At 40.0% G+C, this 26477-nt stretch overlaps 1 protein-coding gene across 2 annotated transcripts in view; it reads right to left on the bottom strand.

Annotated features, from left to right (window-relative positions):
* hace1 (HECT domain and ankyrin repeat containing E3 ubiquitin protein ligase 1) overlaps positions 1–26477 on the bottom strand; it is a 43826-nt gene extending 17349 nt beyond the window's left edge. Inside the window, exons 1-19 of one of the 2 annotated variants that reach the window (XM_088084954.1) lie at positions 25985–26477; positions 24168–24222; positions 23856–23945; positions 21962–22066; positions 20913–20988; positions 19271–19402; positions 18098–18180; positions 17249–17345; positions 17056–17157; positions 16842–16948; positions 15506–15656; positions 12572–12646; positions 11384–11688; positions 6677–6745; positions 6418–6505; positions 4366–4477; positions 2155–2252; positions 1037–1124; positions 749–898 (exon numbers count right to left, since the gene is read on the bottom strand). In XM_088084954.1, coding sequence (XP_087941080.1) covers positions 749–898; positions 1037–1124; positions 2155–2252; positions 4366–4477; positions 6418–6505; positions 6677–6745; positions 11384–11688; positions 12572–12646; positions 15506–15656; positions 16842–16948; positions 17056–17157; positions 17249–17345; positions 18098–18180; positions 19271–19402; positions 20913–20988; positions 21962–22066; positions 23856–23945; positions 24168–24222; positions 25985–26075 — 2074 coding nt within the window. In that variant the 5' untranslated portion in view covers positions 26076–26477. The remainder of the gene's footprint in view (positions 1–748; positions 899–1036; positions 1125–2154; positions 2253–4365; positions 4478–6417; positions 6506–6676; positions 6746–11383; positions 11689–12571; positions 12647–15505; positions 15657–16841; positions 16949–17055; positions 17158–17248; positions 17346–18097; positions 18181–19270; positions 19403–20912; positions 20989–21961; positions 22067–23855; positions 23946–24167; positions 24223–25984) is intronic. The other variant, XM_042490274.2, reaches the window with a different exon arrangement.

Here is a 26477-nt window from a genome sequence, read left to right as displayed (position 1 = left end):
TTCTTTTCACTAATTGACTGCACAGGCAGAAGAGGCAAGTCAACGCTAAGTATTTTTATACAAAACAGGCACAGGCAATGAGATTAAGGGCTCTGTCAGGCTCCACATATGGCAATTCTAAACGCCCATGTGCAATTTCAGATTGACTGGGAGAAAAAGGATGCAGTCAGACAGGCGGACTGAGTTTCTTCATTTTATCGTAGGGTATTCCATATTTAAGGTAATCCAGTACTATCACTGCCATGTTAATGCTGGGTAGTTTGTTTATATTAATCCAGGACCCTCATGTTGACCCTGACAGCACTAAAGCTCATGGAGTCAATGGAGTGCCAGACTAAAATGAAAACACCTCCTGTATTTCACCTCTACTGACTGTTGGGCTTTTGGGTGTTGGGCTATGGAAAGCAACATTAACTGAAACTAACATCACTGACCAATATACAGACAACAATCACCCAGATTACAACTAATGTACTGCTTTGAAATTTTCATGCAAGACATAAAGTTAAACTGACTATTTTTTAATATATTTTCTACTCTGATTTCACCATCAAAGGAAAGAGTGAGTCCTGCTGACACCAGCACTGCGTGTGTGAGGTAACTGTGTATTTAATGTTTCATGCAAATGTAAAGGGTTAAAGGTGGATGACCCCATACATAAGGGTTAAAGGTGGATGACCCCATATATTTATTATCTACCAGGACACTAGTCTGACTCATATCTACATGTAGGTATGAGTTCTTTTACCTAGAATGTGTTTGTAGAAGGAGCGGGTGAAGTAGATGTTGACCAACTGTCGGTGGTACAGAGCCAGACCCAGGATCTGGCCTGCGAACCGGAAGTAGTTCAGGTGGTCCGGGTTTACAGATGAGTTACTGTTGGGTTGAAAAGTGGTACCTGTAAATCACACACACACACACACACACACACACACACACACACACACACACACACACACACACACACCTTCAGTCTGTGGGATACGGTTCTGAGCATCATACTGAGTGTTATCACAGTAAGGAAAAGGTCAGGTACCATCAGCTGACTGAGTGAACAGAGCATAGTCTGGGTTGATGATCTCATTGGACAGGATGTCAAACCACTCCCGCACAACACCCTGGCCCTGAAAAACACAGAAACTAGAATTACCACCATGCCCTTGTATGCTAAACATGCACCAGTCAAGTTGCACTTACAGTTGACATCCATGTGTATGAAAACATGGAGCAATTCATTGTTTACTCTTATTAGACATTTGTGTAAAATTTTAGTGTGTGAATTCTTGAGTTATGGCCAAAAACATGTTTAATCAGTTCTTTGTTAACACTAATTGGACGTTTGTATCAAATTTAAAAAGATTCCCTCAAGAAATTCTTGAATATTGTGTTTGTGAGAATTGTCAGTTCAATGTTGAGTCCAAATGAATGTTTGTGCCTGAAGAAATGTGAAGAACTTGAAGAAATTCCCTCCAGGTGTTCTTGAGATATTATATTCACAAGAATAAGATAAAGCAAGGTCACGATGATCTTTCACCACAAAAATCCAATTAGTTCATTCTTGAGTCTAATCGAAATTATGTCACAGATTTGAAATATCCCCCTCAAGGTGTTCTTGAGATATTGCGCTCACAAGAATTAGGCACACAAGGTCATAGTGACCTTGACCTTTGAGCACCAACTTCTAATAAGTTCATTGTTGAGTCCAAGTTAATATTTTGTGCCACGTTTGAAAAACATCCCTCATAGTGCTCTTGAGATATCACACTGACAAGAATTAGGTGAATGCAAGGCCAAAGTGACCCTGTACTTGGCCCGCTAAAATCTGATCAGTTCATCCTTGAGTCCAAGTGAATGTTTGTGCCAAGTTTGAAAAAAATCCCTCCAGGTGTTTTTGAGATATTGCGTTCACAAGAATAAGACAGTGACCTTGACCTCCTAATCTAATGTAATGTGGCTGGACGTATAGATGGATGGAAAAAAAAACAAAAAAAATGCCCCCGGCCATAGCTGTGGCTGACAGGAAGGCATAAAAACTCAACACAACACACTGCTGAGGACTCACTGAGACATGAGACTGCAGATCCATCAGCTCAAAAAGGCCAACACAAACAGAGTTATATCACTGATGCACTCATGCACTGTCATATGACCCACCATGCCCTCCTCGCCGTGGAAGCGAACAGCGATGCCCTGTTTGAGTTTCTCATTGGTGGACTTGGAAACCATCTCACAGCTGCTCCTGAATATGGACTCTGTCAGTGAGATTAAAGACAGAGTTAGTATTAGGAAGATGAGGTAGGTGAGGAGTAAAATATGTGAAGAACAGATGGAAATAAGGTGGAACTACGAGCATTTTTATCTTTTACCTCATTACCACATTTTGTACAAACAGCTTCAGTAATTTTGCAGTTGTATCCTTCCACTCACACCATCCATAGTGGATATTGTTGGAAATCATTTGTGGGGGCAGCAAACAAGGTAGTTCTTAAAGTTTCTGTATGTGACATTCAGAGCACATATAGTAGATTTTCAAAAACAAGCCACAGGCCGCTTAAAACATGTCAAAGGGCCACATTGTTCCACTGGCCAGACTTTGGACATGTCTCATGTAGCTAAACATGCTCATGTGTTTTCGCTTGGAGTTTGAACACAGCATAAGGCCTTGCTTGGACCAACATAAGTTGTGCATATAAAAAAAATCATTAATTTCCGTTAGACCTGTGTGTTGGCAGAACAAAGGTGTCAGCAGTACACTGTTAAGGGCCGTCAATACCAAGCACTATAACTATAACCACAACTATAAAGATAAAGATGTGAGCATCCACACTGAAGAATGATAACGGTCTGTAAACAGTGGCGCAGAGCACGCGCTACACACTCCACAAAAATGGATGTTGGTTAGCTGCTGCTGCTGTGCGCTGTATTACAAGAGCTGTTTTCTTCTAAAGACAAGTCTCATTCATCCTGACTCAACATCAGTTTGTAGACTTTGTGTCGATGGTAAAAGAGGACATCAGTAAAAACAAAACCAACTTTAGAAACCCCATCAATGCCAGAGACCGTTTGGCTGTATGTCTCAGGGAAAAAATTACTTCATTTAATTGTCATCCGCAGGTCAATAATAGGTCATATAGCCATTAATAGGTGTGACTGAGTGATGATAGTATGTAAAAGGTTGTTCCTAAATCCTACATGAGAGAGATAAGCTGCAATTGAGACAACAATATGATCAGCACTCCCGAAACTTTATTTTGAAGGAAAATGTTCCTGAAATGTTCTGATGACACCCAAACTGAACACTTCGGGAGATCAGGGACTGCTGCCCCTAACAGAGTTAACCCATGACATCCCGGATTAAGCTTCGGGATGGGCAGACCTTGTTGGAAGCCATAAGGACAGAAGACTGATGTAAATTCAAAACATGCACTGCAGGAATTTTATGATGCCACCAGCAGCAACATCGCCAAGCAACCTGATGGAATTTTCATAGAAGCTGCTGATTTTAATCAACTCATCCTTCAACTCCAAAGATGTAGCAGGATCAAGGACAAATGTAAATTGTAATAAATGTAATAAATCTACCTTCAATTCAAAGGATTTTGATCTAAATTCAAAATTTGTTCTGTAGCCTATAAATCAGCATCTTAAGGTGATGTTTTTAAATCAACACTTTGGACTTTTTTCTTCCTTCTTCTCCTGATAGCAGTTAACAGCTCCATCTACTGGCCAGAATCTGCTACAGTCAGGGAGACTAATTATTGTTGACTAAATTCACAGAAATAAAAACAAAAAGAAAACCAAATCGAACATATTTTTTAACATGAAAACAGACATTTTGTGGTCCATATTAGATGTTAGGATCTATGTCAAATGTGATGTATAAATAAAACAGATTCTGATTGGCTGTGAGTAATTCTATCGTTCATGAAATCCCTCTAGGAGTTATCATAACAATGGATCCCTCTACACACAGACAGTGACAGTGCACTATGAAATATCTTATAGTAAAAAAAAATATATATATATATGTTTTTATTATCTCAACTGGACCTGCAAAAACGGTCCCACACTAACAGAGCCCCATGCATGATTTTATTGCCAAGCCTAAAAGAAAACATGCTTCAACCCACAGGAAGTAAATTCAATAAATACTGCTTATTGCAGTGAGGATTCTACTGTTTTATCATTAATGTGCTCCTAAATATTCAGATTGTATCAATAACCAGCACATATCCACCTCCACTCATTCTGTGTGTATTTGCCAATAAGCCATGAAACTTAAGACTGGAGTGTAAATGACATGTGTTGTGATCTTGCCACCTCCACACACAGACAGTGCTGATGTGTAAAAAGGACATTTTGTACCTCTGTGGATGAGCAGGATGTCGTTCTCGTTGACCGGGCGATGAACCATGTCTGAGTCTGGCTGGCCAGCCAGCAGATGCTCATAGAACCACTCACAGCGATCCTTGAAGGGCTGAGAGGGAAAAACAAGACTTCATCCCACACTGCACAGCACTTTCCTAAACTAATTACCACTTCTATGTGCTTTCAACTCGCAGACTGTGGATTTTTCCGTCTCAGCCGACGACTCAGAAAGCCTTCAGTGCTGAAATACTCGTCTGTAATACAGAGATGAGGCTGGGGTCTATTTGCATAATATATGCCTTTGTTCTCTAAGCGTTGGAGGTAGAGTGAAGGATGAGCGTGGAAGAGAGAGAAAGGCTTTTCCCCCCAGGGCTGCGGGGCGTACAGAGAGAGGAATCAGGAGATGAAATCAAATTCACCAGGTTAAAGTCTGTAATTAAAACAAGGGCCTACTCCCAGGCGAGCCATAATCCATGGGTAACGAGGCTCGAACGCTGCAGCTCAAATATGAATACTGAAGAGTGGGGGAACAGCACGCAACTCGGAGCAGCACTTAAAATTTATGAAGCCATATAAATGGAACTTAAGACAAGTGTTATCGCCATGGTTGTAACACTGGTAAATGATCCTGGAGTGAAGACAGGGGACTTTCAAAGTCACTCTCCATAAAGTCCCTGAAGACAGTCACATACAGACACACAGGGACTGACTTATCAAAGGAGAGACGGAGGAATAAGGTAAATACTTTGGAGCTGCAGTGTAGTTTGCATACAGGAGAGGCAAGTGAAGCAGCACGGGCTGTTGGGAGGAAATGTATGTATTTGACTCAGTTTTGGAGCTAATAGTGATGGCTGATTCTGCAAGGTCCAGATCAGCATGACTGGTACACCTCTGTGTGACGAGCTTTAAAGAGAAACTTAACACCCAAACCGCTCTTTCAGTTGAAAAGCAGTATTTATGGGTATTTAGTAGTGTTGTTGATTCAGGCCCAACTCTGGACATCAGTGCAAACTATTCAAATTCCACAAAATGTGTTATAAATGTGCATAGTAAGTGCCCTCTAAAGGTTGAAATCTGTAATTGCAATTGAATTTTGCTACAGTGAAGAGAGTAAAGTGAGGAGTTTAGTTACTCTTTCATAAAAATGAGGATAACCATGCTGAAAAAAAAGAGCTGAAAATAAGACGGACGCATACGGTCTCATCATTTCAGAATTCAACATTCCCACTTTTGCCCTGAGACACTTAAGGCTGGTACAACCGATTATCTCCCCAAATAAAGTATCTAAATTATCCTAATGTTACAGTAATCTACTGTGTCGGAGTCTCTTCGATCTCGAATTGTAAATACCATAGTTACGACTGTCGGCTCCGACGGAATACTGAGCAGAAACCTGCAATGGCCAATCAGAGCGTGGAGACCGGGAAGCGTCACCGAACAGATACTGCGTGCATGTACAGCTAAAAAACAACTCCAACTCACGCGAATTCCTTATAATACATCCATGTGCAAAATGTGTAATCCTCGCTCACCCCGTCTTCTCAGCCATGACTTGATCCATAACTTTTTTCTATGTTTTGGTTTTTCGCTGCAAAAAAAAACAAACAAAAAAAAAAAACAACGCAAGCAAGTGCAGTGCAGCCAGCTGACGCTGGCGATCCTCCTCCGTGTTCTTCTTCTGAAGTCACCTTTGTTCACATGAGATTCTATGAGATCCCAGGTCTGTGGGATCGCCACTGTGACATCTTGATGTGGTCTCACGATCTGGCCGAATCATTATGCGTGTGCGTCATGACGATCATAACATTAAAAATCGTTTAAATCTGTCATTATGTCTGTGGTCTCCCACGTTTAAAAAATCGATTAAGATTTGAAAATCCTCTAGTCTGTACCTGCCGTCACAGAAACTGAACCGTAGCAGTAATGCTGACATCACATAAGACTGGTTTCCATAACAGATTTGCGTAAAACTTAAGCGATATTTTCGAAATGTCGATAAAACAAAATTGTGAGATGACTGTGTTTCCATTGCACTAAAATGATCCTTACCTGGCCCTTAATGATATGCATGAAGCGTGACATCAACTCTGGACACTCCAGGAGGAAATGGAAGTGGTTAAAGATGATCTTTGGGTTCCTGAAAAGAAGAGGCAGAGGGATGAACAGAGTGAAACATGACGGGGGGAGCGAGGGAACAGAGAGATAAGAGCAGAGATAGAGGAGAAGGGGAGACGTTGCTAGATGAATCTGCAGTCTCTGGGTGCTGTGTGGGGAGGCTGAAGTATGGCAGAGGGCCACACTGACTCACCTGGTCACAAAACACTTGAGCACCTCGTCGTGCTTGCAGACAAACTCGATAAAGCGTGGGGACGTCATCCTGGGTGAGGAGAGAGAGAGGGAGGTGAAGAGTAAGGAAGGTGCAGTGAAAGACAGACGGCATCTCTACAGTTAGATCATCAACCCTTTGAAACCTGAGCAAATTGGTTTGATTTCTTTCAAAAACATGAAGAGAATGCCAGAACAACCTAACAAGACATGGCCCAAAACTTTGCAAACATTTTGTGGAAAAGTTACAAGAAAAAGTACAAAACAAAAACAAATGAGAAAATGACCTTACAAGAAAAAACTGCCTTTTTTCCCAGGTTTTCAAAAGAAATCGAACCAATTTGCTCAGGTTTCAAAGGGTCAGATACTTTGTTAAAGGCGTCAGAAAGCAGCAACAAAAAACTGATGTCAGTTCGGGTTTCAAAGTATTAATTTCTATTGGAGATGACAAAATCTCCTACACTCAAAATGACACTGGATCATAAAAGAAGACTTCAGGCAACAAACGGCAAGAGCAACATCATCAGACAGACAGAGAGCTCCTCTCAGCAGGCAGGTCAATAACAAGCCTCTGCTGGCTGCTCATTAAACATCTTTAATGACTGAATTGTGTTTCATGATAGACCTGCAGAAGGGTCTAAACAGAGTGAAATGTGAGTACAAACAGGAGGCAGATGAAGCAGGGCTGGTCACTGAGGAGCCTTCTCAACTTCCTGAAAACTAACTAGTGAAAGAGAAACAGTGACTCTTTGCATTTTCCTGATTTACAGTAGGTTTGAGGGGAGTATTCCATCAACTCTACTAAGAAAATCTGTGCTTAATTGAAAAAGCCCTGTCTGACATAACGTCAACTTCCACTTAAGGCTCAAGCCATTCCCTTAACACAGTTCAGCCTCATCTAATCAGCATTAACTCAAGCCAGGATCGAACTCAGCGCGCGCACGGAGTACGAAAGCAGCCCCGAGCAGTCCATTGTCGAAAAAAAAGGATATTATTTCACGAAAGTAAGGTTAAACAAGAGCCACACTCTTCTCAGCAGCAAACAAACCTGCTGATGGAACTCCATGAAGAATATAAAGCAATATATAACTGCAAACCACAATCTACTCAGTCCAATGAGGATTGACTGAAATGGGCTGGCTGTATATCAAATAATGAACTGGCTTCTTAAGACAGTAAAAGTGGTGACACATGATTTTTTCCATAACTTTATTGTTATTAAGTTCTCTGTAACTAAATCAAACGCGTATGTGTACGCTTGGTCACACTGTAAAAAAAACCCAATTAAAACATGGGACAAAAGTGAAGGTAGGCTGCTATAGAGCTATTTTTGGGATTCTTTGACATGCAGCTAAACTAAGCTTGAAAGTTATCCTGCCATGAAGCAGACTAGGTCAGCAGGATAAGATACCATGGTTACTAAGTAGGGCCTCACATCAGCCACTTATCAGAATAAACCAGGCTTTTCCCTTATCCACCTCAATGGATTACCCCTCAAGGTATTTATAAATCCTGAGGGTATGTTTTTTTAACACAGTCATAAATAAAGGCACTCATCTTTCTATTAAACTCAGTATATGTACTGCATACCACACACCACCAGAGCCAAGTCTCCAGTTTCTACCTGTGGAACAGGCAGCTGAGCTGACAGACACTCTGACACCTAGTGGTGGGGGGAGAAGTTACAGGACTGTAAACAGCCGCTGGCCAAACTGGAGCTGGTGATGGTTGGAATAGAGGACGTACTATCTAGATTACTAACAAGAGTAACCAGGGCAATTAGGGTATGTTTTATTTTGTTTCTGTTGAGTTTAAATCTAGTGTGTTTTATGATGAGTTATGGAGGCAATGAAGCCTCGTCAGTCTTCTTGTGAACAAGAGAGTTCTGAAAAGCTGAAAGCAGGAAACGCACTTAAAGTTGTGATGGAGGCGGCTTCATAGTAAAACAGCACAAGTACTAGACAGGCCGGCCTGCAGTCCAGACCTGTTTCCAACTGAAAATGTGTGGAACATTACGAAGCATAAAATATGACAATGGGAGACATTGGAATGCTGAGCAACTGAAGTTGTATATCAAGCAAGAATGAGAAAGAAATTCACTTCCAAAACTTCAACAATTAGTGTCCTCAGTTCCCAAAAACTTACCAAGTGTTGTTAACAGAAAAGGTGATGTAACACGGTAGTAAACATTTTCCTGTCGCAACTTTTTTGGAAGGTGTTTAAGGCAACAAATTCAGAAAAAGTTTTCAGTTTTGATATTGAATGTCTTATCTCTGTACTGTATTCAACTAAATATTATGTGAGAGAGGATCAACAAATAACTGTATTCTGTTTTTATTCACGTTTCACACAAATTCACAACTTTTTTGGAATTGCGGTTATAGTATTTGCCACATAACTGCAGAAAATCTGGAGACATATATGCGCTGGAGGCATCCAGTTTATCCGTCAACAGCAGGCTCAGCACAGCAGAGATTGAGGAGTGACACCTCTCAGCAGAGGAACTTCAGCTGTCTGCACAAGACACATTTCAGCAGCGTTTTTCAGCCTTCTGCCTCGCATGTTTGACAGAACAGATTCACTTGTAAGGTTTTTCAGTACAGCTGTTTACACCTGCTGCGTACAGCTTCACTGACACTGTAGCACAGAACAGAGACACAATCTGTCTTTTTAGGCTTTAAGTCTACGTATTCATTGTTTTTTTTAACTTTGAGCCTTCTGATGGATGCTGGGGTAGAAATAAAGCTTATGAAATGTTATGTAATTTCTCACTCGATAACATTCCTAGAAGCATGGTGACAGATATTCAAATCAATTGCAGCTTTATTTCTATTGCAGCCACCACACTAGCCATCATTATTTTCATTCCAAGGCCACGTAGGCGTGTTATGGGGCCATAATGGAAAGGCGAGCCACTTATACATGGGAGCAGCCACGTATGAGAGATTTCTAGGAGGTGATAGTCCACGATTTCATAGAGGAATTGCTGATTCAAAACTTCAAAATGATCCACTCAACTTTTGAAGAGCTATGAGATGCAATAACACCTCTTCTATTGCCTGCTGCATTATGAGGGAGCCAGTTCCTACTGACAAGCACATAGCCATAGCATCATGTGACCTAGAAAAGCAAAAACAATAAATTGTTTCCATCGCAGCTTTGCGAAATATGGCTTTTTCAAATTGCCTAAAATACTACCTCATGCTAGAGTAAAAATGTTTTTGCGATAAATGGGAGTTTTTTCTAAATCGCATGTTTCCATGAAGCATATTTTATATTCGCAATTTCAATTTGCCCAATTTGTGTGATGATGGAAACCCGCCTACTGGCTCCAGATAGGAAGATTCAAGTGTTTGCCTCAGCCACCGCAGTTAGAAGCCCAACTACAATAAGCAGCACCAGAGACATACTGATTTATTACGTGAAACTGCTTAATTCCTTGTTTTGTAACAGTTTAAATCACCTGCTCCATATGTTTTAGAGAGGAGGAGACCTCTGTGGATAACTTAGCTTCTGGTAAAAACCTCCTGGATGTCTGGATATTAAGTGATTGCCAAGTGACGGACAAGCCACCTGCAGCGACATGCCAAAGTGCATGATTTGTACAATTTCTAAGATTTGTACCATGAAAGTACTTTATTCAGTGTTTTTAAGTGTTAAAAATGAGGAGACCTCTGCGGATAACTTGGCTCATGGTAAAAACTTCCTGAATGTCTGGATCTGAAAAAGCTGAGCACACATTAGCTTATGAGAGAAAAGGGGTGAGCACACAGTAGCCCGTGGTGGGTGAGTCTTGTCTCCAGAATGCCCAAACTGTGTCAGAAATACATGAATTATAACGTGAAACTGCTTCATTCAGTGTTTATGGCAGTTGAAATCAGTTCATTTCTTTTAGAGAGGAAAAGACCTCTGAGGAAACTCAGCTCCCGATAAAAATCTCCTGAACAATGAACATGGAAGGAATTCTAGCTGAGAGTTTTAGCTGGCTGCAATCTGCAATACATCATTAGACCCCACCAAATCCCACTAAATCTTACACACTCCACCTTTAAGGCTTTAACACCTGGACCACCATCACTTTTCTTGTGCAGCATTCGGATGCTTTTCACTTATATTTAAACCTCTGAAACCTGAAAAAGCTGGTTTGATGTCTTACAAAAACAAAAAAAACATACTGAACAACTTGACGAGAAATGTCCCACACACTACAAGAAAAAATGTTTAAAAAATAGTAGAACATTATAAGGAAAGGATCAGAAAATTAGCTAGGAGAAATAATTAGATATTACTTAAATTAAATTAAAAAAAAAAACAGGTGGAAAAATGTCCAAAAACCTAAATTTATAATTATCTTAACTGTGTTGAAAATGATATTACACACACACACACAATTAGCCTTACTTAGCACTTTCTTGAAATCATTTTCTTGTTTTTATTTTTTTGCCAATGTTCTCTTAATTTTCTTGTAACTTTTTATTCATTTCTTGGCATTCTTGGGCCATTTCTAGTCAAGTTGTTCGTCGCCCTCATCCCACATCTTTTAAGAGAAATCAAGCCAATTTTCCTAGGTATAATAGGGTTAAGTATCAGCTGTGATGTGTAGAGACCTCCAGATGCACCGTACCAAAATCCCAGCTTCTCTGTACGCTGATCAGATGTGACGGCTGACAGATGAAGATTGAATACTGACCCTTGTGGCATCTGACAGGAGCAGCACATGTAGAAGGCCTGGATCACAGCGCTGAGCCGATTGGCTGTCATGGAGATGACGTCCTCCCCGTCTGCGTACACCTCCGTTTCCATGACAGTCTGAGGGTCCATCAGGGCGGGGAGCTTTGGCGGGGAGCCGGAGTGGTCGACCTCCCGCTGTTTGAGAAGCAGAGAGGCAATCTCGCTGCTGGAGGAGGAGGAAGACGGGTTCTTCCTGTTCCGGTCCAGCTCTGTGGAGATCAGCACCAGCCACTCGTCCAGGGAGTGCCACAGCAGCTCCAACGGCTGAAAGAGACAGACAGCAGGTGAGAGGGACACGGGGACACAGAGGACACAAAGAGAGTGATCCATGAGGACACCACAACAGAGGAGTGACTTCAGTCTTCAGTTTTTTCACCTTATCTGGTACTGAGTCCTTATCACAGAAAAAAAAATCGTCATCATGACACCAAAAGACCTGACTCTTCTATAGGACAGTGTGAGGAACAGTATCTGGATTTTCAAGGACCGGAGGACCCCGTGGCACCAGCAAAGAAGTCTGCTTTTAACCCTTTTCAAAACTGGATCCTATTTCTTGTGCAGCTGAAACCTGCAAATGCCTTTCACAAATATTTAAAACAGTGAGCCTTGAGCAAGTTGGTGCAATTTCTTTCAAAAAATGTGAAAAGAGTAATATGAGCAGCTAGCAAGTAAGAAATGTTTCCCAAATTGCAAGAAATTAGTAGATTTAGAAAATTATTTTTTTTAATATCCAGGGAAAAATATCTAGGGAAAAAGAGAAGTGAAGTTAGAGGTGAAGTCGACTCTGTTTAGGGTTGGGCAATATTGAAATACACAGTATACTATGAGATTTGTCATAGCAGAGCTTTAAATTACTGAGACACAGCTGCTTTATGACTAGAACTGATTATTAGGATTGGTAGGAGTTTGCCCAACCCTAACTCAGTTCACATCATGTTCAAATGGAGCATTCATATCAGAGCAAATCATGTGTCAGATTTTCATTCAGAGGGAGATAAACTTGAAACGCAGGCTGCCTTGATGATAGTATCAGTATGTGATTACAGGGTTCCACACAGATCATGTTTCCCACATTTGATCATATCAATATATTCGACATGCAGAGGTTTGTGATTAACTGCAAATAATAAAAATGTCCATGGCTCACATCAGAGACAGCAGAAGCTGTCCAGGACCAATCATCTTTTTGAACCGTCTCCACCTCCGTCTGTCTCACCCGAATCTGGAACCGATGGAGTCAAGTCTTACTTCTGCTGTTGTCATTAAACGAACGTCAAGTCCAGTCAGTATGATCATCCAGCAGTGTTACCAACTAGCTTCCAATAAGAATAGGCAATTGACCTATCACTAAGCCCCGCCCTCAAACACCACGAGCCTATCACATATGATGCAGCTACACAACTCTGACATCCTGCTCGTAAACCTCCATAGAAAAGCATCAAAAATGTTGATTTTACTGCAGTCTTATTGAAATTTCTGCAGCTATAACTTTAAAAAATGGTCGATAAATGATGTGCATGGGGTAAATGCAACACTGATTCAAGGTATCCTGAGAGGCTGGAGAATGGAGTGTTTTTTGTCCTGTTCTCTAAATATAACACAAACAGAGCAAAGTGTCTACTTGGGATTAAGCACATAAAGTGACACATAAAAGAGATAAGCAAACAAGGATGTGTACTTTTGTTGTAACGTAAGGCAACACAGTGTTAGCAAAATTTGCTGCAAAGTGACAAATATATTTAGCCTCATACATTATGTCGGAAACATCATGTACAATGCAAACTTTGCTAAGCAACGTTAGCTTAAGTTAGCTAATAGCTGCTAACATTATGGCCAACTTCAGCTTCATAAAGTTGGCTCATCATGTCATCTGTTCAACTTAGTCTCGGTACTTTTGCTTTTAGACAATGGGACATCAGTGTTAACCAGGGCTTCATTTGAGCAGGATCCGGCACCTCCCCTGTTAGGACCCAAACCTATTTAATTGGATCTAGCACCTCCTGTCTCACTATGGAAATATGTAAATAAATTTGTGTTTAATATTTAATGTTACCTGTCTTGTTAGTCTATATTTCCCATTGAAGTCGCACATAAATCCCTTGTTTGCCTATTTTAGATGCATTTTAAAATGGATTTTAAAAGAGAGAGAGAGAGCGAGAGAGAGGGCACTTAGGTCACACAGTGCACAGAGTTTAGTTATTTTGCGTGTGTGACGTGAGCTGATGTTGTGATTTGAAACTGCGGTTTGAATTAAGACAGCCTGGAAACTGGTAAAATGACAAAAATACAATCAAGTCTGTTAAATTTCCTCAAACTAGTCAGCCAGTCGGACCCTATGCAGGCCAAAGTCATTTCAATGAATCAACAGTGTGGAGACCCCACTGAGGTCATGAAAAAAAAGACATGGAACTGCTCATGACTGAAGAAGAAAGCAGGGGAGAGGAGGCCGAGGGCTCTACGGATGTTTCATGGGCTGTTTTGGACAAATAAGCATGAAGGCAGGAAGAAATTTTTATTGTTCTCTGCTGTGTCTGTGTTGATTATTGATCTGGACGGTGGTGATAATATACAGTAAGTAATGCATTGCATGCTGTTTTGTGGTTTAAAGCTTTTTGGTGTCTTCAAATTTTTGGCATATGAATACTGTAAGCCCCACAGGTAAGTGGGTGTTTTTGGTGCTGGATGGTGAAATGATGACACACGCCAAGAGTATTGGTGCGGCGCTGTCCGCAGTACAGAAACAGGCTGGAGCTACAGATAGACAGACGTCATTTAGCCTGCTAGTTCTTCATGGTTCTAAATTTAAAAAAATTCAGGCCTAATTCATAATCACCCAACCCCCCCTCGTTGAAACCTGGCTAAAGGTACAAGACAAAGCAAGCACTACAAACTGGTTTCTAGCTGGTTCAGTGTGTCTAATCCTGCTGATTTTGAGTGACCAAAGTACTATGATTAATAAAAATTGCTTTGTTTGGAAGACAGTATTATTTAGGTTTCTTTAATTGTAAAAGCTAGCACCCATGCAGTCCACTATGTTGCATATACTGAGGATTCTGATGTATTCTGTTCCCCTCTGAGCAGCCGATACATTCCCCTCTCACCCAACTGAAAACCATTAATATTAACTCAGCTGTAACTTTACAAACAACCAAAGGCTGGCTAAAGCTAACACCTCGGCATAGTGAAGATTGTTTTGACGGCTTCTGTGTGAAATAAGGATGGTCAGTCCCAAAAAGTTCTGAATAGCATCTTTGGATAAGTCTTTAACACTGACACCTGCCATTGTTAGTTTAGGGAGCCCACCAATTGGTTGGATGAGTGAGCTAAGGGGGTGGGGCTTAGCGATAGGTCAATTAGCTACACAAAGTGCTGTTTTTTATATCATCACCAGGACATGCCGCCAAAGACAGACATTTTCAAACCCTAAACACACTTTTGCAAAAAACACAGGCGGGTTTCCATTAAACCTCAAATTGCATATCTGAAATTGCTAATAGAAAATATGCCGAATGGAAACACATCAGTTAAAAAAAAAACTCCTTTTTTGACAGTAAATACACTTTTTTGTCTTTTCTAGGTCACATGATGCTATGGCTATGTGCTTCTTGTCAGTAGGAACTGGCTCCCTCATGATGCAGCAGGCGCTACAAGAGCTGTTATTGCATCACATAACTCTTCAAAAGTTGGGCGGATCATTCAAAAGTTTTAAATCCACAATTCCTCTGAAATCGTGGACTATCACCTCCCAGAAATCCCTCATATGTAGCCGCTCCCACGTATAAGGGGCTCGCCTTTCCATTATCACTCCATAATACGCCTACTTCGACTACAATTGGAAATAACAACGGCTAGTAGAAACAGACCTGCTAGTATTTTGAACACCATGCTTCCTGGAATGATATTGCCAGAGAAGAAGTTGCAGAACATCACTCAGTAGTCATCTCGCAGTTGTGTTTTATCGACATTTCGCAAATGACACTTAAGCTGTGCAAGAATCTGTAATGGAAACCCGCCCATGGACTGCTCCCCCCCCCCAGCAGCTTCCTTAGAGCATTTTTCAGATCACAGTTTATGCACTAACCTTAAAGACCTGGCTGCGAGCCGTCTTGTTGCCATTGTAGCCCATGTCGTTGCCATTGTTGGGAGACGAAGGCCCCAGGCGGAACACATGGCAGAAGATACGAACGATTCTCAGCAGACTCTTCATCTGAGCTTCGTAACTGCTGGACAGGCTGAGGAGGAACACAAACACATCTCAGGACCACTCAACTCTCAGTCTGTGATGCAGCTCCATCAAATCAAACACACTGACACACATCAGGCAGCTGTCACACTGACATGTTGGGGATTGTTTCTGTGTGTCTGCAATCAGAGAGGGAGAGGAGCACCAACTACTCTGATTCAGCTGAGCAGGGAAGACTTGTTTTGTAATGACATCTTTGGTCCTCTATTTCATCTCAGCATTGGTCATTAACCCCTTTAAACCTGAATAAAATTAGCTTGAAAAAAACAAAAAACTGAGAATGCAATGAGCAACTTAACATGAAATTACCCCCAAAAATAGCAAGTTTTGACTCAAAAAATGTTTTTGATGTAGCTTTTTGGATAATGCATAAATTAATTAATTATTTTACTGAGAAAATGTCTGAAAAAATATTGAATTTCTCTGATTAGAAATGTTGCTATAAAATGCCCCACGAATATTACTAAAAATCTGGTGAAGTAAGTAGTAAAAGTCGTGAAATGTTCCAAAAATATTTGTAAATATTTTGGGAAAAATATCAGTGAAATGTCAAAATAAAGATTGAAAGATGAAAATATGAAAGACATGAAAATAAATATCAGTAAAATGTAAAAAAAAAAAAAAAATTAAATTGTTTGAAAAATATTTGTAAAATGTCTGAAAATATAAGTAACATGTCTGATCAAAAGTATCACAGATTTTGTAACAACTTGCATGTTCATTGAACATTAATTGCACACAGACTAATAAAGTCAGAGAGGTGTTGTGATGCCTCGGCTCATGTTGAATGGCTGCTGTATGTTTGATGTCACTGTGTGTGCTGTGTGTTTGAACCCCCAAAACCCCCAAAACCTTCAAATCAAACAAACAAAAAGAAAGCCCCAAAGTTTCATAAGACTTCATCATTTCTTTCATTTGTTCTTGTGTTGTTTTTTTTTGTTTTTTTTTTGGGGGGGGGGGGGTAATCTCTTATTTTATTTATTGTTATGTGTTTTTTGAGCTGCATGAATTTCCCTGTGGAGATCAATAAAGAATCTTCTATCTATCTATCTATCTATCCATCTATCCATCTATCCATCTATCCATCTATAAAACTGTGATTAAGTCAAAAAGTTCTGTACAGAGAGATCGATAACAAATGAGACGAATATGTGAACCTTGTATAGAGTGTTACCTGAGAAGCTTGTGTCCATTGGTGGTGGCCACTTCAGCAAGACTGGTCAAGATCCTCTGGTAATGACCGTCACTCTGCTGAGAGACATGCTCCAGAACCTGCCGGAGCTACACACACACACACACACACACACACACACACACACACACACATCAATAAAAGTGTATACACTGGGTTTGTCAATGTACAGTATGTAGTAACAAAGAGGCGTTACCATGTTCTCCTTCATATCATCGTTTTGTGTCATCTGGATGAGGGTCTGGAAAAGTCTGCCGTGGTGCTGGATAAGGATCTCACACGTCTCCCCGTATCCACCCTGAACACACACAGGAGGGACAGTAACAGCACTAAGAGGAAAAAGTGTGAAGTGTGTGGATGGTTAAAAGGTGGTAAAAAGAAAAGCTCACCTGCACACAGAGGTCCAGAGGGGTGATTCCATTCTTGTCAGCGAGGTATTTGGCTCCTCGAGAGAGCAGGATCTGAGCTGTGTCTCTTTGGCCGTGGCTACAGAATAAGACAAGAAAAGTTTCAATACGACTAAAGTAACGTCAAATAATAGCACAAAGCTATCCATGGCCCCTTCATAATATTGTGGTCCCTAATACTTAAGGTTATTTTAGCGTTATGGAATGTGAGATAAAACTGGGAGGAGCCAGCTCCCAGTGACACTCAGCTTACGACCTGCAGGTCAAATCTGGCCCCTCAACCATTTTCTGATTCACTATAAAAAGTGATTGACACTGGGAACTGTTTTTGTACTTTTAGTATACATAAGGTGCCAGCGTGCATAAAACAGAATCAAAATAGAGCTTGTTTATAAAAAAAAGTGCCTGTGGAGGATCCCACACCCCCCGACAGGAGCCCTAGCTAAGACCCAAATGTTCTAGATTCCTAGAAACATTCAAAAATACTAGAAATGTTCTAAAATCCCAGAAACATCCTAAAGTTCTAGAAACATCCTAAAATCTGAGAAACATAGTAAAATCCTAGAAATGTCCCAAAAGACCTAAAATCCTAGAAATGTCCTAGAATCCTAGAAACATTCTAAATTCCTAGATATGTCCTAAAATCCTTGAAACACGTACAGGGGCTGCAACTGGCCCCTGGCCTCCTGTCATTTTTTAAAAGTAGTCCCCAAGCAAAGCAAGTTGATCATCTCTGGGTTAAATCATTTTCTAAATGAAAGGAAGAGTCGGACAGTGTTGAAAGTGAATCAGTGGCACAACATGAATCATCAGCATCAATGATGACATCACCTGCAGGCAAAGTACAGGGGCGTGGCTCCGGAGACGTTGGGCCTGTTGATGTCAGCCCCGCTGTCCAGGAGACACAACACCGTCTGAGTGGACAGAGCACACACTTACATCACACACCGGGAAATATCTCGCTGACATGCTCAACAAAAATAACAATTTACAGACATGATTTCAGTGTCTACAGTCTCATGCTGTGATGGTTAACTTACTAACAGGATAAAGAGTTATGAGAGGAAAGAATGTCTCTGCTGGATTATATCTGGTATATTATTCATATTTCTGGAGGAGGGCCAAGCTCGGACAGCAGCTCAATCTACCAGCAGTAAGCATCGTTGGAGGAACCCTCTGCTGTGGCTCACAGTAGTAAACCCAAAGGCTGCATAATGACAGCATGTAACTAATGTTTATAACACTGAGCACAGGTGCAGTGAATTGACTAAATGTGTTGGCTCAGCATTGTGTTGAAGTATTCCTGAACACACGCATCTGTCAAATCTGACTAAAGGATCAGGCTCTAATTCTGGCAGCTGTGTCTGCCTTTACAACACAATCTTTGCCAATCTGATCATCTTAGCTGCTGTAAGGAGCAGCCAGCTGGTCACAATCACAGCTCAACATGTTGCTTTGATTTTTGGAGGGGCATTTTTGCTTTTATTTGAGAGAGTACCGGAATTGAATTGGTCATGTTGCAGCTATACGACATGCACTTTACCCACTTGCCTACCAGCATTCCAAATTGTTATGATTTATGAAATTTTTTAACAAATTATTTTGTAGCACTCACACCATACAGGCATTAAGAAATTGAATGTGCGTGTTCTGGGATGCATAAAACTGGGGGCAGGAGGAGCACAATATGAAGTTTTAAAGGTTAGAGCAGTAGTACTGACATCAACTTCAATGTACTTTTACTCGTGGATCAAAGAGAATGAAAATCCTGTCAGCAACTGTCGGCACTGCCAGTAAAACCCAACATTTACTGATCTTAAATTACAGTCCATAAAGGCCTAAAAGCCTGTCGAGCAGTCGATAGAGCTGCTGCTGCTCCTGATGTTGGAGTGGATCGACCTGACCGAGCCAAAGACCAACATCTGCCGCCAAGCTTTGAGCTTTATGCTCTATCTTAAGCTAAAAATACAGATTCATTTTGTTTATCTTTTTAAATTGGCTTACAGTTTTGTGTCCGTTCTGACAGGCCACATGTAGAGCTGTCTGTCCCATGGCGTCCTCCACATCCACGTTGGACACATGCTGGACCAGATCATGGAGGAGCTCGGTCCTGCCATTCACTGCCAACCAGTGGATCTGCAGCAGAGGGTTTACATGAGCAATCGCTACCATGACTACAGGAGTTAAAGGGACAGTTCATTCCAAAATTAAAAATACACACTCTCCCTCTTACCTGCACATTGGAAAATCTGACAAGTTGATCTTACTTAAAATGATCTTGGAAACCTATGTCTTAAAAAATGAAAGTAAATGTAACTTTAAATCTGAATTTTAGTTTACTTTATATCCAAGTGTTAAGTTTACTTGAAATTTTGGCCAAATTTACTTAGTTTTGTGGAGTTGTCACAACTTAAAAATGACAAGTGAAATGACCTTGTTCTTTCTAAGTCTTAGCAACTTCAGTAATCCAAGTTAGTCTGACTCAATTTGATCATCACAAAGAGGATTTTACCAATGATGAAGTCAAGAGATCTGTTTAAGAACACACAAATATGACTGACTAATTTGCAACCAGCAGAATACAGATATATAGCACAGTAAGCTTGGTTTAGTTAAAAACTTTAGCTAAAACTTTGATTAAATTCTACTTGTCATTTTTAAGTTGTTAACTTCAAAAAATGAGCAAATATACCACAATTTTAAGTAACCTTAAAAATTTGATATAAAGTAAACAGAAATTAAGATTAATAGTTATTTTAACTAAAATTTTAAGTAAATTCTACTTTTCAGATTTTACAGCGTAACACTTTTTATCAATCAGAGATGTCTGCCTTCTCTCCAGTATGGTGGAACTAGATGACACTTGGCTTGTGGTGCTCAAAGTGACAAAAAAAAAAACTACATTTTCAAAATCAACAGCAATTTCAAGAAATCATGACCCGGTTGCTCAAAATAATCCACAGAACTTGTCTTGAGTAGTTTCATGTCAGAACTATTTTCTTTCTACTGAACTACACCCAATAACTGTATAACTGCACAGAAAGAAACGTGAATCTCCTCATGGACGAGAGGCTCGTCCTCATGACAGTGAAAGATGTACACATTAACAGCATCCTCCTCAGCTGAGCTGTTACGTTAACTCATTGGTGCTAGGTGAGCGAGCAGTAGATGCACCCTTCCGTCTTGAAAGAAAATAGGTCTGTGGATTATCTTTAGTAACTGAGTGGTGATTTCTGCAAAGAGACACTGCTGTTGAGTTTCTCAAAAGTTTTTTTTGGCATTTTGAGCACCACAAGCCGAGTGCCATCTATTTTCACTATATTGGAGAGAAGGCTGATATCTTCAACACTCACACCAACTCACAACAAAACTATCTAGATTGATGAATAGCACTAAAAGTAAGAGGAAAAATACGTATTTTTGATTCTGAGGAAATCCACAAGTTGCTCATTATTTTCCGTGTTTTTGAAAGAAATCAAACCAATTTTCTCATGTGTCAGAGGTTTAAATGTTAGTAATTAAAACCGATGTTGATCCAGGTGTTAGGGTTAATTAATTAGCAGTCACAGAGATAACACTACCATAACTTGATTAGAAATGATGAATGAATTGAAGATATTCAACAGAAACATGAGAGTGCACTCACAGCAGTCAGTCCCTCATTGTTGCAGATGTTGACATCAGCATTATATTCCAGCAGTTTGCCCATACACTTCTTCTGTCTGAGGGGACAGTGGAGGAAAGTGTTCATCATTAGTGTCATGACACACAGTCATTCTGTCTCACATCATTTCATACTTCTAACAGTGATGACTATCTTCAGTGTTCATTGACTCCAAGTGATACTTTTTCAGTTTTTATCATTTTGGCTGTGTTCATGCATTTGGCATACATTTTGGTAAGATTGTGTATTTCAGTTTAATCTGGGAATTTCCAGCTAAAATACACTGTAGAAACGAAATAGTTACATTCAGACTGTTAAGGTCAAAAAATGCTCCATTGAAACCCATTCAGAACGACATTTTTGATCCCACAGCCATCAAAGCATAAAAAAACATTGTATTATTTCTGGGTGTTATTCTTGGCTTTTGCCTTTAAATTTGTCATTTTTACTATTTTCCAACTGATGATGTCATTTTTACCATATTTGGCATATGGAGAAAATACATGCTGTTTCCACTAGGTGCACTGTCACAATCAATCAATGTTGCTGCTAATCAAATAAAAAAATAAAAAAATTAAAGGGTTAAATAAAAATTAATGAATATTTGATAATAAAGATTAGGACTCCTAGGCTGTGATAATCAAAATAATAATTATCTACTTAGCATGTAGTATATTGGAAATAATTCATTTTGGGTTTTTTTCAGCTTAAAAAAACATGGAATTTAAAGGGTTAAAATTCTGAAATTTAATGATTATTTGATATTTATGATGAGGACTGATGTTGGTCCAAAAAAAAAAAAATACTAATTGAAAGTAGAAAATAATAATAATGCATAATATTTTTTAAAGCTTGAATTTGAAAAACGGATTTTGTGTATAGAGTGCTACGAGTGTGTGTAATATTAAAACGGGTTAAAAATAATAACCCTAAGGGTTAAAAGAATCAGTAAAAAAAAAAAAAAAACTTGTATGTCCATTACATAACATGTAAATAAAAAAAAGTAAATAAATGTCTCATGAGGCTCATACCCGTTGCGGGCAGCGAGGTGCAGAGGGGTACAGCCTGAGATGTCCTGGTAGTTTGGGTTGGCTCCTCTCTTCAGCAGCAGAACCAGACACTCCACTGAGCCACAGCTGCACACAGACAACACACAGCAGCTTAGTGACTCAGCAGCACACAACACAACACAACACAACACAACACAACACAACACAACACAACTGGGGAGGACGTGCTGGGGATTCAGCAAACTTTCTGTTTAGCTTTTTTTTGTGTGTGTGTGTGTGTGCGTCATTTCTTTCATATAATGTGCATGTCCCCTCTTGAAATTCATACGTTTTTGCAGTTCCATGAATGCAGCACAGGTTAAACTCTTCATGAAATCTTTCTTTCTTCAGCAGCACTCTGTTGAATTTGAGTCGTGGGGTGTTGAACTGATCAGTTGATCCAATCACAGCTAGATCTTTGGATAAGGGGAGCAGCTGCCACAGAGGCGAAGGAATACACATTTTTAGACCTAGCACAATTAACAGTTTAGTTTCACTTTTACTGTATCTGGTGGTCCGCTGCGCCGTCTGTGCCCAGAGTACACTCTGCGCTCAGAGTGCAACCAATAACCGGACAGTATATTCTAATAGCGCTCCTAATAAATGGTCCAGCTCCAAAAATAACACATCAAAACATGCTGGCAGATGTTATCATTGTGGGCCGCTGCAAATAAATAAATGAGTGGGAAACCCTGCAAACACAATCACATCTGCTCAGTGTCACACATCAGGGTTGTCAGTGATGTCGAAATATTCATTAGCATGGCCTTTGAACTAAATATTTAATAATTAAGTGTGAAGGTGTGTAGGTTTCTCAATTTATTAAGCTCAGTTAAAGAACTGTGGTGGGAAGAGCACTGAAAATCTATACTTGAGTAAAAGTACAATTTCTCCTATAAAAGTAAATCAAGTGAAAGTTACCTTTTGAGAAACCCACTTAAGTAAAAGTAAAAGATAACCCCGTTCATAAATTATTCAAACTACAAGACTATTTTCCATATTAATATTTTGGGGGTGTGCAAAATTTAAAAAGCGGAAAATGATGTTTTTAAAATAGTACTTGTTGATAAAAGTCTTTTTAATTTTTTTAAAAATGAAACACAGCAAGCTATTCAAACAACTAAGCAATACACCAAGACAAAGAGTGCAACCAAGTGCAAGTGTTACCAGTGCAGAGTTCAAAACAGCATCTGTGATGGTACAGCAAGTGTTAATGCCCATGCTAAAAGGTACATACAGGTTTTGGAGCAATACATGCTGCCATCCAGACAAAACCTTTTTTTAGGGATGTCCCTGCTTACTGTAAAACTTCAAATAACAAATTCAAATATTCATCTTTGTATGCGTGATCTAAGCGACCCACATCCATTGATTCATCTGTCATAACAATGTTAGAAATGTCAAACGTAGTAAAACGTAGATAACTGGCTCAAAAATAGAATCAAGTAAGGAGCAGAGGTACTGTTTAAGAAAAGAAACATGAAAGTTCCTGTTGCTTAAAAAAAAGTTTTGTTTTATTCATTCATGTGTGTTACTGGTAATGCATTAGTACCAACCCTGTTTATGACCCAAAAGAACAGAAGTGTTCTAAAAACACAATTCTGTGTGAAACAACCAGTTGGCATTGCTACTAGGTGCTATACATGATACTAATTTAGTAATAATTTATTAATCATATTCCCTTTTATGTCTTTGGGAGGACAGGGATGCACAAAAACAGATTATTTGGGCCCTCTTCAAGTCAAAGAGGCATTTCCTCCCACCTCCTCCATCTTTGTTGTAATGTTTTTTAAATGCGCTGGATGAGAAGGAGGCTCCTGGCTGGATTCCAGGCTGTGCTTACTCTTAAATGAGAACAGAGTGAACCACATCTTACTTGGCAGCGATATGCAGCAGACTTCTCTTCACTCGTCCGAAGGCATAGTTTACATCAAACTTGGAGTTGAGCAGCAGCTCTGAAACTGACCTTTAAAAAGACAGGATGGAACAAGAGTATCATTTCCTCTGGAGACAAAAAACACATGGTGATTATAGCTCAGCGGCAACACATATGAAGAAGAAACTAAAGACATGATGAGACTTGTTACTACGAGCAACGGTAGATAAACACTGTGATTCTTCCTCAGGCGCTGACATCACACTCTGCCTAACACTCTGCTCATGCTGCACAGGGTGCTCTGATGTTTACCTGTGCTGGTCAGCCATGACCATTGGCATCAGTGTGTACACTGCAGTCTCACTGTCTGTGGAGGAGATACAGGAGAGGAAGATAACTGTTAGAATTCATATTTCAATTCATATCAGGCAACATGCCTCACTGGAGTACATGATACAGTCGATGATGATGCTGCGTTCATGTGATGTCAGAAGGACAGAGTTCCAAGTTGGAGAGTCGTTCTTCAACTTGGTTGTGTTCATGAGCTTTGAGGTTGCAACATGGAAGCTACAAAGACAGGTTGCATTTTAATGCTTAGAGTGTTTAAACAAGAGGTTGATAGCTGTTTCCAGTTTCTTCATATTTGTATACATTATTTTATGTTTTATGTAGTTTCTTAAATATACATTATATTTTTTTATTTAATCTAGGTCACTCTACATGGACAGCAGTTAACATTAATACCAAATTACATTTTACATGTGATCAATAATGTAGATTTAACATGTTAATGAATTAAAAAAAAGTGTCTAACCATTGACCAGACATTGACCTTTGCCCGCAATGTTTATGCATTTATGACATCATGTCAGCAACTCATGTTATAAAATAACGTTGTTATCAATGTTGGTATGCTGGCCTGTCATGCTTTATAGTTCAGTTTGCTTACTTGCTACAGCTAATAGATGCATTTACTAAAATGTGCAATAAAATATGTAATTTTTTTTTGCTGTCAGTTGTTGACCCTATTCCCACTCAAAAGTATGATTTTGGAGGGCCATTCATATGCTCTGAACTTGTAAATACAATACTGATACATTATCAGTAAACAGATCGACAGATCAGGATGTTTATATTATTAGTTCTCACATCTCAGAAATTAAGATTTTCTGCTTTCCTCATTTTGATAAAATTTTAAAATTCTTTGGCTTGTGGACTGTTGATTGGATACAATAAGGCATTTAAAGACTTCTCCTGGGGCTCTCAGGACTTGTGATAAGGCTTTAGCTTTAGCTGTTTTTTAACTAGACTATTACTTGATTACCCCCCCCCCCCAAAAAAAATCAATAAACCTTATTTTTTCCATCCATTTTCTCTTTTTTTGCCCATCTATGTTTTTCTTTTTTGTTGGCCTAGATGTTGATATCTGTTTTGTGTTTGTTTTTTGGATTTTTTTTAAATAAATGTATTTATTTATTTTTTTTATTAGTGAGTGCAAAAGGGCAATATAAAACAATAACACAACAAGGTATTGGCAGGTAACAATACTCGGGAAATTCCATGCCAAGTTGCTCATTGCCTTTTTGCCCATGTTTCTGAAAGAAATCAAGCCAATTTGCTCAAGGTTTAAAAAACTGCAATACTTGTGAAGGCATCTGAATGCAGTACAAGAAAAGTGATGTCAATCCAGGTTTATATTTATATCATGTGTTTATATTTTAAATCTAACAACTACCTTGTGGTGGAGGGAGGGGTTTACATTTCCCCAAAGTCAAGGAAAATACTTGTAATTATGGGGAAGGTCACACAAAAAAGACAAAGCAAAGTCACACCCTAGCGCCCCCCCTCCTCTGATAAATAAAGAACAGTCCCTAAAGAAAACCTTTATACTCCCCCTGCTCCTGTGTGCTAGACTGTCAAAGCTAACAGTCACACACTTATACAAACACTGTTCACACATGAGTAAACGTCCAGGCTGTAGAGTGAAATCAGTGTGTGTGTGTGTGTGTGTGTGTGTGTGTTTCAGAGGCCGAGGCAGGCTGCTGTGACACCTCACTGTGACTTATATCTGCACGTGAACACCATTGTTTACACTGGCAGCTCGCGTTAAAGCCTTTTTGAGACGTTACCTTCCGGGAGTTCGACGGTCCTGGCCCGGCGGAGAGAACGGGTCAGCCGGTTGAGCTGTACATTAAGCTGCTCCATCGCCCGTTCCATCATAGGCGAACGGTCCGCTGGGATAAACCGAGGGAACAAAGCCTCGCCCGCCCGGTTTATGTCTTCCTGCTGGGGCTGCGTTGTTCCTGGGCGGCGGCCATGAGCGCGAGCAGGAGAGGAACTGCTTCTCTGACGGACTGTCTGATTTACAAGAGAAATACTGATGTTTTCCTGCCCCCCTATCTGCTCATATCATACCAACGCTGCTTCCCAGCCTCTTACACTTCCTGTTGTGATTACGTTAGAGCGCTGTGCAGTATGGGGGGTGTAGTTTCAAAGGCCAGTGGGCTTATTCCTTTGATGTCCTCAGTGAGACAAAAGCAATCGAACATTTTTTCTTTGCGTTTTTTATTTCCTTGAGGCTATGTAACCAAACAACACTGTCATCACTGTGTTCTTTATCAC

The sequence above is a fragment of the Plectropomus leopardus genome, chromosome 11, assembly GCF_026936395.1.
Source record: "Plectropomus leopardus strain MGB_pleo_1.0 chromosome 11, ASM2693639v1, whole genome shotgun sequence".
In the NCBI taxonomy this organism is placed as follows: domain Eukaryota; kingdom Metazoa; phylum Chordata; class Actinopteri; order Perciformes; family Serranidae; genus Plectropomus; species Plectropomus leopardus.
Note: the sequence above shows the minus strand (reverse complement) of the source record. Positions and strands in the feature narration are given on the sequence as shown.